We start from the raw sequence: 16,376 nt of genomic DNA on the forward strand, positions 1-16,376 counted from the left end.
AGAGAGACAGAGAGACAGAGACAAAGCACGACCAGGGGAGGGGCAGAGAAAGAGGGAGACACAGAATCTGAAGCAGGCTCCAGGCTCTGAGCTGTCAGCACAGAGCGTGACCTGGGGCTCTAACTCACAAGATAAAGATCTAAGCCAAAGTTGGATATCTAACCAACTGAGCCACCAGGTGCCCCCAAACAAACTACATTTAAACCAAAGACTATAACCAGAGATGAAGAAGGGCACTACATCATAACAAGCGGAACTACTGCCAACTGTAAATTGAATTCCAACATGGAATACCAAAATATATAAAACAGTTAATGACAAACATAAAGAAACTCATTGATAATAATACAGTAATAGCAGGGGACTTTAACACCTCATTTACATCAATGGACACATCATCTAAGCAAAAAATCAACAAGGAAACAGTGGCTTTGAATGACACACTGGACCAGATGCACAAAACAAATATATCAGAACATTTCATTCTAAAGCAGCAAAATACACCTTCTTTTCAAATACACATGGGACATTCTCCAGCAAAGATCACATACTAGGTCACAAATCAGGCTTCATCACATACAAAAAAAAGTAAGATTGTACCATGCATCTTTTCTGGCCACAGCACTATGAAACTTGAAGTCAATCTCAAGAAAAAAATTGCAAAGACCAAAAAAACATGGAGATTAAACAACTAAAGAATGCTACTAAAGAATGAATGGGTCAACCAAGAAAATGAATGAAGAAATAAAAAAAAAAATTAAAAAAAATAAACATGGCAACAAATGAAAATGAAAACACAATGGTCCAAAACTTCTGGGATGCAGCAAAGGCAGTCATAAGAGGGAAGTATACAGCAATACAAGCCTACCTCAAGAAACAAGAAAAATCTCAAAAAACCTAACCTTACACCCAGAGGAGCTATAAAAAGAACAAATGAAGTCTGAAGCCAGTAGAAGAAGGGAAGTAATAAAGATTAGAACAGAAATAAATGATATAGAAAGTGAAAAAAATATTTAGATCAATGAAACCAGCTGTTTACTTGAAAAAATAATACCGATATGCCCCCTAAAAGAGAAAGAACCCCAATAAACAAATAATAAGAGGAGAAATAACATCCAACACAATAGAAATACATACAATTACAAGATTATAGTATGAAGAATTATATTCTAACAAATCAGACTACTTGGAACAAATAGATAAATTTCTAGAAACATAAAATATCAAAACTGCAGCAGGAAGAAATACCAAATTCGAATAGACCGATATCCAGCAAAGAAACTGAATCAGTAATCAAAAATCCCCAACAAACCAAATCCAGGGCCAGATGGCTTCCCGGGGGAATTCTACCTAACATTTAAAGAAGAGTTAATACCTATTCTACTCAAACTTTTCCAAAAAATAGAAATTGAAAGAAAACTTCCTAACTCATTTTAGATGCAGCCTTACCCTGATTCCAAAACCAGACAAAGATTCCACTAAGAAAGAGAACTAGAGGCCAATATCCCTGATGAACATGGATGCAAGAATTCTCAAATATAATATATATATATATATATGTATATGTATATATATATATATGCAAATTGAATCTACAGGATGTTGAAATAATCATTCATGGGGTGCCAAATGGCTCAGTCAACTGAGCACCCAACTCTTAATTTTGGCTCAGGTCATGATCCCAGAGTCTTGGGATCCAGCCCCATGTTGGACTCTACAATGAGCATAGAGCCTAAGATTCTCTCTCTCTCCTTCTCTCTCTGCCCCTCCCCTGTGGTTGCTCTATCAACATAAATAAATATCAAAAAAAAAAAAAAAGTATTTCACGTATCTGTATTAAACTCATTTCCTACTTTCTTGAAAATTATTCCTTAACACCATCCAAACAAGACATCACTTCCATTGTTTTAAATGTTTATTTTTGAGAGAGACAGAGAGAACACAAGCATGAGCCAGAGAGGAGCAGAGAGGGGGACAGAAGATCCCAAGCAGGCTCTGTGCTTACAGTCGAGAACCCCATGTGGGACTCAAACTCACAAACCGTGAGATCATGAATTGAGCCAAAGTCAGACGCTTAACCAAATGAGTCACTCAAGCGCCCCACAAGACATTATTTCTAGAAGACATCAAGTTCCTGAAGCTTCAAAATAAATAGTGAAGATTTTGCTTAAAACTAGCTTCTTAATTCAAAGTTTCACAGATTTCATTAAAATATCATGTATGATTTAATCATGTGCATAATACATAAAAGTTATTCTATTAACATTCATTATAAAGAATCATAATTCCAACACATCTGCAACAACAAAAAAAAAACAGTAAATGCTATGCATGTTTATGTTTTATTAAGTCACCAGTTAAACCAGGATATCTTAGCTTATTATTAACTGCAGCAGGAGAGTCCTCTTAACTTCCAGACCTATTACCACAAGTATCACTTTATGGATAATCTTAGAAATAAGATCTCAAAAAAAAAAATAATCAGCAAAAAATTCCAAATGTGTAATTTGTATTGTGAGCTTGAATGATATTTTTCCAAAAGGTAACATAGCCAAAGATCTCTAATTTTATTTGCCTTATAGTATAAATTTTTCATTATCTGCCCCACCTATACAGTGCTCCCTAGGAACTTGCTCAAATTTGTCAAGTTTCACTCTAATTCCTCAGTGTTATAAATCCTGTGCCCTTTTCTTCCTCTTCATTTCACTTCTAACTGATCATCTTGCATCTACTACAGTAAAGGAGCCTGGAGAACAGGAAGGAGTCACAGAAGAAATAGGAGGGCCCTGACCAAGTTTTGAGGTCAACTAACGTACCTCTATGATCATTTTCACTCCATTAACACTACATCAAGCTACCATTTTTAAGTTACACTGAAGAAAAATGTTTTATTTGATTGATGGAATTCTTATACAGGTTTAAAAGGAATTCATGCTGCAGGGAGATGAGATAAAATTACCACCAATTTCCTGACAAAATTGCAGTTACATATAGATCACTGAAGACAAATCAAATACTATCTTTTCCAGATTGGTATTTTTTAACTCACCACCCATATGGCTAAGAAGGCTTAGAGGACTCCTTCCTTGGTCTACAATCCTACATGTTGTAATTCATCTTAATACCTTTTTTATTTTTAAAAACTTAACACCTAATTTCCAATAGTAAAAAAACCCCACAGGCATTAGCACCTGCATTGTTTTATTTTTTTTATATATATATGAAATTTATTGACAAATTGGTTTCCATACAACACCCAGTGCTCATCCCAAAAAGCACCTGCATTGTTTTAAATGTTTATTTAAAGAGACAGAGAAACAGAGAGACAACTAGAGGAGGCACAGAGAGACAGGGAGAGAGAGCATCCCAAACAGGCTCCACACTCAGCACAGAGCCTGACTCAGGGCTCAAACTCATCACTGTGAGGTCATGCATAACCTGAGCCAAAATCAAAAGTCAGCCATTCAACCAACTGAGCCACCCAGGCACTCCATCGTCTGTATTTTTACAAGTAAGGAAAGTAAAGAAAATGGGCTCGACGAGGTTGAGAAAGTTGCACATACACCATTAATTAAAAAATGTTTAAGAGGGGCCTCAGCATGTCCAGCTCCATAGCTTATTGCTATTATGCTATACCAACTGTGTACAACACGTTGCACTGTCTCAAATTTAGACTAGAAAACTATTACCTTATTTTCAGGATTTTTATCTACTAATATAAGAACAAAACAAAGATGTTCTAGACATTACCAAAGGTCTTTTGCTATCCTGTCTTCTTTGGTGAAATATCACACAGAATTCTGTGTCATCTTAAAATGTTTCACTTTAAAGGGTGTGAAAATCTTGCCTAGTTATTCGTGCTGGAAAGTAAACCAGTTCCGGAAAGTCAAAACACAATGTGCATGTAATCAGCCAAATTTTTGATAATCATGTGTGTCCTAGACTTGAGAATTTTCTTAGGTATTTTCAGGTAAGTGTACATTGCTTCTCATTTACTCAAGGTGCATACATAGCCATACTCTGAAGACATTATTACATTTTTCTCCAAAAAGCTCATGTTATGATGAGGCACTGGACTGTAAGAAAAAATAAATTCCGGTACAGTCTCATGACCTACAACACTTCAAGCTTCCTGAAAAAAAAATTTAGCATGATGCTTTTAAGTCATCATGCCTGTTTCATATAGACATTTAAATAGGATTTCATCGGGGCGCCTGGGTGGCGCAGTCGGTTAAGCATCCGACTTCAGCCAGGTCACGATCTCGCGGTCCGCGAGTTCGAGCCCCGCGTCAGGCTCCGGGCTGATGGCTCGGAGCCTGGAGCCTGTTTCCGATTCTGTGTCTCCCTCTCACTCTGCCCCTCCCCCGTTCATGCTCTGTCTCTCTCTGTCCCAAAAATAAATAAACATTGAAAAAAAAAAAATTTAAATAGGATTTCATCAAAATCCAGCAATTCAACATTTGCTATTGTATTTGCATCTTTTATCCACCTTCAGAAGTATAAACACTTACCCCACATTCCTTAGCAGCTGTGACAACCTTAAGAAGGACATCTTCTTCAACAAATGGTCTCACAGCATCATGGATTATCACAACTTCTGGCTTAGACAGTTTAGAGTCAGGCTGGTCCTCTGCCAGTGCTTTGAGTCCATTGAATATTGACCTGTGACGGGTCACTCCAGCTTCAACCAGTGATATGCGTTGATGCTGGTACTTCTGAATGATACCCTTCATTGCGTCCATGTTCTCTCCAGTTACTGCAACAACAATGTCCTTTATCCAACATACTCTAAAAGGAAAGAGTACATACATTTAATATAAATAGAGCCTTATACAAGTTAAGCTAGTAACAAAACTGAATTAGTAAGCACTACTGTAACTTCATAGGGCTATCAAAAACTGAAAGTTAAATCAGTTTTATGCATTTTATTGTGTCTAGTAAAAAGATGGTTAATCAGTGAATATTTCACACTATATAGTAACAGATGTAGTTAATATTTTATACTCCATAGTCAAATTTTATCTATATAAATACTATACAATAGATATGGATTCCAAAGTATGGATTCTATTATCAGTACATTGAGATAAAAGAATGCAGTAATAGTCCTTTAAATTGATTTTTTTTTCCAAATCATTTGTTCAATAAAATAGGAACAAGTCAAAGCAGTTTTGAATACCAGAATTTCTGTCTCTATCAAGAAATCCATCAAATCACTAACACAGCTGCATAACTTTGCCTACATCCAAGTGAAACATCATGTCTTAAATGGGATACTAAGATTATATCAAGTTCAAAATGATAAACTTTGTAATAAAATATTTAATTAAAGAATTGACCTATTGAGTCACACAAAGTATTAAACAATTTTTCGGTTGTAAAATATTTTTTTAAACACTTACTGACATTTTGCACTGCATACTCCATAGCATTGAGTGGCAAATGCATTAGATTTTGGCAGACTTCTTGAACACCACCACTAACAGAGCTTGAGGTCATTATAGACTCTATGTTCCACATAGAGCCAACAGGCTCAGACCAGGCAAACTGCCTCTGACCCACAATACCAACTCTGAATAAAGGTCACTTTAAAATTAATTATTATTATTTTTTTTAATTTACATCCAAGTTAGTTAGTATATAGTGCAATAATGATTTCAGGAGTAGATTCCAGTGATTCATTCCCTATGCATAACACCCAGTGCTCATCCCAACAAGCGTCTTCCTTAATGCCCCTTACCCATTTAGCCCATTGCCCCTCCCACAACCCCTCCAGTAATGCCGTTTGTTCTCCATATTCAAGAGTCTCTTATTTTTTGTCCCCCTCCCTGTTTTTGTATTGCTTTCGCTTCCCCTCTCTTGTGTTCATCTGTTCTGTGTCTTAAAGCTCTCATATGAGTGAAGTCATATGATACCTGTCTTTCACTAATTTAGCTTAGCATAACACCCTCTAGTTCCATCCATGTAGTTGCAAATGGCAAGATTTCATTCTTTTTGATTGCTGAGTAATACTCCATTGTGTATATGTACACCACATCTTCTTTATCCATTCATCCCTTGATGGACTTTTGGGCTCTTTCCATACTTTGGCTATTGTTGATAGTGCTACTATAAACACGGGGGTGCATGTGTCCCTTCGAAACAGCACACCTGTATCCCATGAATAAGTGCCTAGTAGTGCAATTGCTGGGCCGTAGGGTAGTTCTATTTTTAGTTTTTTGAAGAACCTCCATACTGTTTTCCAGAGTGGCTACACCAGCTTGCACTGCCACCAACAATGCAAAAGAGATCCTCTTTCTCCACATCCTCGCCAGCATCTGTTGTTGCCTGAGTTGTTAATGTTCGCTATTCTGACAGGTGTAAGGTAGTATCTCATTGTGGTTTTGATTTGTATTTCCCTGATGATGAGTGATGTTGAGCATTTTGTCATGTGTAGGTTGGCCATCTGGATGTCTTCTTTGGAGAAGTGTCTATTCATGTCTTTTGCCCATTTCTTCACTGGATCATTTGTTTTTTGGGTGTTGAGTTGGTAAGTTCTTTGTAGATTTTGGATACTAACCCTTTATCTGATATGTCATTTGCAAATATCTTCTCCCATTCTGTCACTTGCCTTTTAGTTTTGCTGATTGTTTCCTTCACTGTGCAGAAGTTTTTATTTTGATGAGGTCCCAATAGTTTATTTTTGCTTTGGTTTCCCTTGCCTCTGGAGACATATTGAGTAAGAAGTTGCTGCGGCCAAGTTCAAAGAGGTTTTTGCCTGCTTTCTCCTCGAGGATTTTGATGGCTTCCCATCTTACATTTAGGTCTTTCATTCATTTTGAGTTTATTTTTGTGTATGGTGTAAAAAAGTGGTCCAGGTTAATTTTTCTACATGTCACTGTCCAGTTTTCCCAGCACGGTTTGCTCAAGAGACTGTCTTTATTCCACCAGATATTCTTTCCTACTTTGTCAAAGATTAGTCTGCCATACTTTTGTGGGTCCATTTCTGGGTTCTCTATTCTGTTCCATTGATCTGAGTGTCTGTTTTTGTGGCATTACCATACCGTCTTGATAATTACAGCTTTGTAATACATCTTGCACTCCAGACTGTTATACCCCCAGCTTTCATTTTCTTTTTCAGGATTGCTTTGGCTATTCGGGGTCTTTTCTCATTCCATACAAAGAACTCTCAGCCTCTGAGACACTCTATATTCATGCTAGACAGTGAAAATCTTATACACATTTTTACAAAAATGGAAAGTTCTGAAAATTACTGAGTGAAATGAGTTTTATTTATGTGAACATTTGGTTGATTTACTTAATTATTAACCTCCAACCTTCTGTAATTGAACCAACTCTTTCCAATCCCATTCTTCCTGTCGCTACAACAGTAATATACAGATGAGCAACACAAAGAGCTACTTTATAGGCACACTGCCTATAAAGGAACAACAGCAATCTGTGATCAAGTGTTATGAAGAAATCCAGGCTCACATGCAAGCAGATCATCTGACTAGTACAGAGAAGGCCAAGGTGATATTCCCTAAGGAACCAGAATTTGCTATAGGATCCAAATGGTGAGTGGCAGGGAAAAATAGGCAAAGGAATATGAAGGTCTGCTGTAACTAAAAGCCATTACAAGGTCCTGAGGGCCAGGAAGCAAATGGAGTCAAATCGTTTCAGCAATGGAATGGGATGAGAGCCTATGAAGAAGCTGGAGGTCAAGGCAAGACCCACAATAGGCTGAGCCATGGGGCCTCACAGACCATGTGATGAGTTTTAATGTTATAATACAAAGCCATAAACAAAGCTTTATGCAGGAGAGGACATTTCTATAAAAAAATAAAAAAAATGTAAAAAGTGCTCACTTACCCAAACGTGTATCATGTCATAAAACAGTGCCTAGAAAACTCTAGTAGTCAGAAAAGCCCCTAAGAGAAGACTACTTCCTAATTTCCCAAACCTGTGAAGGGATAGCCCTACATGCCAAAAGAACTTTACAGATGTGGTTAAGAGTCTTGAAATGGAATGATTTTCCTAGACCATCTAGGTATGTCTAATATAATCCCAGGAATCCTTAAACGTGAACAAGAGGCAGAAAAGTCAACGCAGCAGATGAGTTAATAGAAACAGTGGCCAGTGTGATACAGGACCACAAGTCTAGGAATATAAGCAACCTCTAGAAACTAGAAAGTGGCCAGGAAATGGACTGTCCCTTGAGTATCCAGAACAAACATAGCATTGCCAACACCTTTATATTTTAGCCCAGTGATACCTACTATAAACTTCTAACTTCCAGAAGTTGAAGGTAGTAACATGGTGCTTTAAGTCACTCACTTCATGGTTTTATTGTTTGTTTTTGTTTTGTTTTGTTTTGTTTTAACAGCAGCTAATTTAGTACACTCAGTTTTACTCTTGCTACAAGGTAGAGAAGACATCTGGTAGAGAAAGAGGGAAAGCAGACAGACCAAGTAGGAGATGACTGCTGCTTCATTCTGGGAAAGACGATGACTGTAGCCTCGCTACCAGATGGAGCTTGTAGATGGGGTTTAAGAGATAAATTAGAGAGTGTAACCTTTGCAAAATTGGCAAAAAAGTTTCATTATGACATAAAATAACTAACATTAAGCATTTACTATGGCTTAAGCCTTAGTCATGTTCTAACTCCTGTAATCCTCATTCTCTACGGTCTCTCTTAAGTGGGAAACAATTAAGAGGTGACATATACATTCTACTTAGCTTTCCCAAACTACCATCTTGTACCAAAAAGTTCTTGAAATCGTTTTACCAAAATACAATACCATATTCCATCTTCTAGAAGGTAACTTCCATGACAGAAAGGACAACATCTGTCTTGCCCATTGCTTTTCACATACCTGGTATACCCTCATTTATTTGTTGAATAAATGACCTTGGTCAATCTCACCTACCAGCAACGGTGTAGTATCTCTCAACATAGCATCATCTCAAAGGTTATAAAAACAAAAGAAGCTCTTCATTAAGCTGATCAGCTACAAAAACTCAAAAAAAAAAAAAAAAAAACCAAAAAAAAAACAGTATAACCTTCCCCATGTGATGTGGTTTTGTTTCAAGCATTTGACTCCTTACCTTCATTTCAATAACTTTAGGCTCCTAGAAAGCCAGAATTACTTATGTTTTGTCAGATACTGGGGGGAATTCTAATCACAAGCAAGCTGAAACAATGCAGAAATATTCACAAAGCACCTAAGAGTAAGATATGTATTATGATATGCAGTCAATAGAAAGTATTAGGGAGTAAGTCTCCAGTGTTGGTTGCTCTGCTTTGTAGCCCATCCATCCCCCATCCCTTTCATTACAAACTTAATTGATTACAGTGTACTCACACAGTTTAGAATTTATACTGTACTTAAAGCGCCCACTCCACACGCCCCCCCCCCCGGAACTGACAAGTGACAGTCCGTGGTCTCTAAATGTGAAGCTTCCCAAGGTTCTGTCTTCACTGACACAAGCTGTGACCAAAGCACTCATCTCCTCCATTATTTATTGCACCAGCCTCTTAGCTGGTCTCCTTCTACTTTTTATCCCAACATAACACATTCTCACCACTTCTAGAGGATTTTTCTCAAGTGTAAACCTAAAGTTACCCCCTGCTGCTTCTTGAGCAGGACCCTTCAAGGTCAGCCTACTTGTCCCTATGCCACTTCATCTGTCCCATTCCCCTCTTATTTAGGAGGACATTTTCTCTCACAACCAGGTCTTTGCTTATGTTACTTCCTTTGCTACCCAGCACACCTACCCCATCTTGGGGTGGGGCAAGATGGGAAGCTCAGTTCCACCTGTTCAGCTGTCAGTTCAGATATGGCTTCCCCCAGGAAGCTTTCCCAGGCATTTTGGGAGCAGCATCCCTGTTCTCCACTTCCAGAGTACTCTTACTGCTAGAGAGATTTACCATCATACTCTACGGTTTCCTTTTCTATCTCCTTCACTAGGCTGCGAACTCACAGAAAGCAAAGTCTACACTTCAGAGCTTGGCACATTCTAAACCAAGGAATATTAGTAATATTAACAGCAACTAAGATTGATGGCTCGCTCAGTAACATGTGCTATGTACAGCACTTGCCTGCAATATCTCGTCCAATATATCAGATCGCAGGAAATCACTATTATCACTTTACAGAGGACATGGAAGCAGTGACCTGCCCATGATCTCACACTTAAGAAATGCAGGGACCTGGGTGGAACCAAGTCTGATTTGGGAGCACACTGTTAACTTCTACAGATGCACTGACAGTCTGTGAGAAAGAGGTGGTAAAATTATGTCAGTATCCATTGTGTCTCCAGCACATCATTTATATTCTTAGTGATGAGCCATGTAATACTGCTACATTTGTGATCAAAATGACAAGTTTCCTTTATTTCTCGTAATTCAAGCAAAAATAAACACCTAACATTTGCCAGGCAGTATGCTAGACACTTGTTATATAATAATGAACCAAGACTGGCAGAATTCCTGACCTCATAGACCATATGTCAGTATCTGTTAAATGAATCCATGAATAGGAAAGATTTAAATAACTAGAAAGGAATAAATTATTACTTTTGTAATTGTTTAAGCCTTTTCTCTGTTCATGGATTCAGTTAACACTTTTCACATAATGGTCTGTGATTTGCTCAAGTTTATAGGAAAGAATTATTAACAGTGATCAAATATATTTCAGTTTATTAATAAAACATCACACTAAGGCTTTTGTTTTATTTTTTAAAAACATTTTAAGTACATGCTCAACTAAATCAGTAGGCAAAACTACTCTATAATCAAGAATTTAACTTGTACTCTAAGCTATTTATCTCTTCATAGTGTATTTTATCAGAAAAAAAGTCACTTAAAAGCAACTTTTAAAGATCTTAAGTTGCTATTTTTTCATAAAAATTACTTCCAATTAAATGTTAATACTGAACAATTAAGAGGGAGAAATACAAGGCATTGCTAGACTTAATAGTCATTCAAATACCTGCACAATGAGTCAATGAATTAATGAACTCCCCAAGATAGTTACTAGAATGCCTTCAAAGAGCTATAATTGTTTCAAAGACAGTCAGTCAAAATAGATGTAAATAATTAGATATACCCAAGTCCTTTGATTATTTCCGAAAGTCATAAGAGACTCTAAGCAGCAAAGTCTTTTAAGTCTTTTATTCTTTCTCAAACTATAGATTAAGGCCTATTAGTGTATCAATTTAGGGAGTTTAGGTTAACATTTTTGGATAAATGATATAGAAATTAATAGAAGGGTAAAGTTAGAATGCATAGCAAATAGGACAGGTTTTCTTGAAATTCAAATACGTACATATTGTGTATTTATGTGTTTGATGGAGTCATAATGCAAAATATTTTTTTAAACAAGTTACAATAAAAAAATTTAGGAGACATGGTCTTAGACCACTCTTAAGAGATAACGGAATTATGGTATTTTGTTCAGCAACCAAGCACTTGCAATCCTTTTTAAGTACTATTTATATTTCAAAGGATTTATTCACATTCTTTTTTGTTGTAGAATTAAGAGACTTTTACATTATTAAAGTTAAATAATGTAGAATCATGGGACTGAGAAAAACCTTAACTACCTCACACAGTGCCTACTGAACAAGTATTTGCTGAATAAATGAATCTGGCTGACCTCCTTAGTGGAAAGCATGTCCACACTGAATTGCTATACCCAGATTTCATCAAGTTCTCTTGACTAATTCCTTTCTAGCACATTCCATAGGCAAATTACAAGGCTATCACCTATAGACATTTTGAGGAAAAATTATCATTTCTCATATTTTCTCCCACAATGCTAAAAAATCACTTACAGTATTCTGCTTGGGCAGCTTAATATGATCAGTTAAAAATGACAGATTTAAACACATGCTTTTTAAATAAACAGACAGGGAGGGAGATGCCTGGGAGGCTCAGTTGGTTAAGCATTGACTCCTGGTTTTGGTTCAGATCATGATCTCAGTTTGTGAGTTTCAGCCCCACATTGGACTCTGTGCTAACAGTGCAGAGTCTGCTTGGGATTCTCTCTCGGTCCCTCTTTCTGCCCCCCCCACCACCACTCATGCTGGCTCTCCAAATAAATAAACTTTATAAATAATAAGCAAACAGACACATGGAGTGCCTGGGTGACTCAGTTAAGTGTCCAACTCTTGATTTCGACCCAGGTCGTGATCTCATGGTTGGTAAGTTTAAGCCCCACGTCAGGCTCTGTGCTGACCACGCAGAGTCTCCTTGGGATTTTCTCTCCCTTGCTCTCTGCCCCTCCCCAGTTTGGCCCCAAGGGACAGTGGCAGCTAGGGCTGACTGCCATGACAGTCTTCATAGAGATTAGGCTTGTGGATTGTACTGTGGCCATATTTGGTAGATTTACATCTCCCCATACCTACCCTGCTATTTTAGCAGCAAACCATTGTTGAGCTGGTGTGAAGGGGATGGCTCCCAATTGCCCCCACAATGTCAGGTCTCCTTATCAGGTCTCATGACCCCAGACTTCCTACTTGAAGTCCAACCTACCAGTCCTAATCTCTCCTTGAAAGAGTCCCATGGGGGCCTTCCCACTGGCAATTTGAAACAAACATCTAGTCATACAAACACAGTCTTATTGTATTTTTAATACATAATGTAGGCCTATTGTTTCCCTTAACTCAGATTTGACCCTTAATGATGCATTAAGAAAATTATTTAAAGTTCAATTCCTGTATTTGAACATGTTCAACTGAAAGTAACTTAAATATCTTTTTCTTTCTGAATCCTTAATTCAATTAGTCACTAAAACCAGTCAATTCCTGTCTAAATATTGCTCCTGTCTTCCCTACTCCAACTTTTAGTTCAATTCAAGCAATCAACATTGCTCATTTAAATTAACATTTATATATGTACATATATATTTCTATCTTGTTTCAATACAATTTCCAGGGTTTTCAGAAAGAGTAAGATAGAATAAGTACACAAGAAAGCAAAAATTAGAGACAATCTATTAACTCAGAAAATCTAATAAGCCCTCAGTGCATACACACACTTGAACACATACACCTATCAGCTGGGAAGATGGTGGAGTAGAGGACCTTAAGCTCACCTCACCCCATGATTACAACTAAATGACCATATCAGTGTAAATAACCCAGGAAACGACCAATACACTAGTAGTACAAACTCCACAACTAAGGGCAGGGAAAAGGTCACATCAAAGGTACAAAGGGCTGAAATGTAGTCTGAGAGCAAAACAGACCATGCCATTCAAGCTGGCAGCACAGTAAAGGGCAGAAAACACATTTTCACACCAGGAGCCCATGAACTGGGAGAATGAATCTCTAGTATTTTCTTTTGAGTGAGTTAAGGCCAAATTTCATGAGTTCCTAAAACAAGCAGGACTTAAAGCCTGGAATTTTAAAAATCCCAGGCTTGGCTCTAGGAGAGCCCAGAAAGCTTTAGGAAGCAGAATCCCCATCCTTAAAGAGATAAGGATAAACAGCCCATGCAGATACAGTGTAGAACCAGCAGTTTGAAAAATGCCTGGGGTAGACTGCCCCCTTCCCCCCCCCCCCCAGATAAGCAGTTTGCTCATCTCAGAACACCACCTGGACAAACAGATGCCACTAGGAGACACCTCCAGGAACAAAGAAGCTGGCAAATGCTATTTCCCTCCCCAGCCCCATAGCATAAACAATGGTTACCTGTGGGAAGCAGCACAGTACTGACACTCATAGCTTAACTTGCTTTCACAAAGCTCCACCAGGCCATGCCACTCCCAAATGCTTCAATGGATCCATCCCTTTCCAGTCACTCTTGCCTCCATCCCCCTGCTCTGGGCCCTCCCCCAGAAGACCAGCACAAACACAGCCAACGCCACATCTGACCTGAGCATTTTGTAGGTCCTCAGTTTACATAGTGGTGGGGGCTAGTCTCAGTTCTCAAGCAGACCACTGCACACCTTGCTGACCACAACAGGCAGAGAGGGACTCTGCCAACAGCTGAACTGAACGAACAATAGGGCAAGACTCAACAGCAGAGCAGACACAACACACATAGAAGACATTCCCTGAAGCTCCTGGCCCTGGGTAACTACAGAGCCCTGAAGGACCTCTTCTTCATAAGGCTATTATCATAGGAAAGTCAGCTACTTCTCTTGCTCTTAACAGAGAGAAATAGATACACTAAGTCAAACAAAATGAGAAGACAGAAATACATTTACCAAATGAAAGAACAGGACGAAATCACACCATCTGACCAAAGCAAAACAGATGTAAGTATTATGGCTGATAGAGAATTTAAAATAAGTATCATAAAGATACTCACTGGACTTAAGAGTGGAGGACATCAGTGAGACACTTAACAGAGAGTAAAAAACAAACAAACAAACAAACAAAAAACAACCAGAGATCAAGAACACAGTAAGTGAAATTAAAAATATACTTGATGGAACAAATAGCAGGCTACATAAAGCAGACAAATTATTTAATGACCTGGAACACAGACTAATGGAACATAACCAATCTTAGCAAAGTAAAGATAATTATGCAAATTGAGAATATTCTTAGAGAACTCAGTGACTCCAAGCATAATATCTGTACTATAGGATCTCAGATGAGGGGCAGGAAACTTATTTGGAGAAATAATAGTTGAAACTTCCCTAATATGAGAAAGGAAACATATCCAGATTGAGGAGACACAGATATCCTTCCCTCCCCCCCCAAAAAAAAAATCTCTACCCAAGGAGGTCCACACCAAGACGTATAGTAATTAAAATGGCAAAAAGTAGTAAAAGGAAAAAAAAAAGTAAAGCAATAAAAGATGACAGTTACATTCAAAGGAACTCCATAATACTAACAAGGAATTTTTTTACCAAAACTTTGCAGGCCAAAGGGAATGGCAGGATATATTCAAGGTGCTCAAAGGGAAAAAATCTGCAACCAAGAATACCCTATCCAGGAAGGCTATCACTCAGAATAGAAGGAGAGATAAAAGAGTTTCTCAAACAAAAACAGAGCTCATGACTACTAAAGCAGTCCTATAAGAAATATTAAAGAGAATCCTCTGGGTGGAAAGGAAGATCATAAGTGAGAACATGAAAATAAACAAGCAGTAAAAATAACCTTTTCTGGGGCGCCTGGGTGGCGCAGTCGGTTAAGCGTCCGACTTCAGCCAGGTCACGATCTCGCGGTCCGTGAGTTCGAGCCCCGCGTCAGGCTCTGGGCTGATGGCTCAGAGCCTGGAGCCTGTTTCCGATTCTGTGTCTCCCTCTCTCTCTGCCCCTCCCCCGTTCATGCTCTGTCTCTCTCTGTCCCAAAAATAAATAAACGTTGAAAAAAAAATTTAAAAAAAAAATAAATAAAAAAAAAAATAACCTTTTCTGTAAAAACCAGTCAAGGGATTCATTAAAGAAAAGGATGTAAATTATGATGCTATACACCTAAAAAATGGGAAGAAGAATGAACTTAAACTAAAGTGACCATCAATGTCATATAGACTGCTTTACTAGAAGATGTTATATACAAACCTAATGGTAACTACCAATCAAAAACAGGTAATAGATATGCAAAGAATAACGAGAAAAGGTTTGAAATAGATCACCAAAGAAAGCCAAAAAATCATGAAATACAATCAGGGAAGCATCAGAGAAAATATACAGAAACAACCACTAAACAAGTGACAAAATGGCAATAAACACGTATCTATCAGTACTTACTTTGAATGTGAATAGACTAAGTGCTCCAATGAAAAGACACAGGGTGGCACGATAAATAAATAAATAAACAAACAAACAATCAAGACCCAACTATATGCTGAATAAAAATAAATAATATAGGGAAGCCTGGGTGGCTCAGTTGGTTAAGCGACCGACTTCCGCTCAGGTCATGATTTCGTGGTCCGTGAGTTCGAGCCCCGCGTAGGGCTCTGTGCTGACAGCTCAGAGCCTGGAGCCTGTTTCGGATTCTGTGTCTCCCTCCCTCTGACCCTCCCCCATTCATGCTCGGTCTCTGTCTCAAAAATAAATAAATGTTTAAAAATTGTTTTAGATAAAAATATAAAAACTAAAAAAGCAATAGAACAGATCAATGAAACCAGGAGCTGATTCTTTGAAAAAACTCAACGAAATAGATAAACCTCTAGCAAGACTCAAATAAGAAAATTTTAAAAAATTAACAGATGACCCAAGTAACAAAAATTTATGGAAAAGGAGAAATAACACCACAGAAATACAATTTTAACAGAATATTATGAAAATATTCATCAATATCAAATATTAATATCAAGTAGAAAATTTGAACAGACCAATCACCAGCAATGAAATTCAATCAGTAATCAAAAAACTTCCCAAAAATAAAACTCCAGGACCAGATGCCTTCACAGGTGAATTCTACCAAACATTTAA

General features: G+C 37.8%; 1 protein-coding gene across 1 annotated transcript in view; it reads right to left on the reverse strand.

Annotated features, from left to right (window-relative positions):
• The window catches only part of CRPPA (CDP-L-ribitol pyrophosphorylase A), a 322,296-nt gene that overhangs the window by 297,812 nt on the left and 8,108 nt on the right, over positions 1–16,376 (reverse strand). Inside the window, exon 2 of the mRNA XM_030308046.1 lies at positions 4,512–4,788. Within this exon, the coding sequence (XP_030163906.1) occupies positions 4,512–4,788 (277 nt within the window). The remainder of the gene's footprint in view (positions 1–4,511; positions 4,789–16,376) is intronic.

This window comes from Lynx canadensis, chromosome A2 (assembly GCF_007474595.2).
Source record: "Lynx canadensis isolate LIC74 chromosome A2, mLynCan4.pri.v2, whole genome shotgun sequence".
In the NCBI taxonomy this organism is placed as follows: Eukaryota; Metazoa; Chordata; class Mammalia; order Carnivora; family Felidae; genus Lynx; species Lynx canadensis.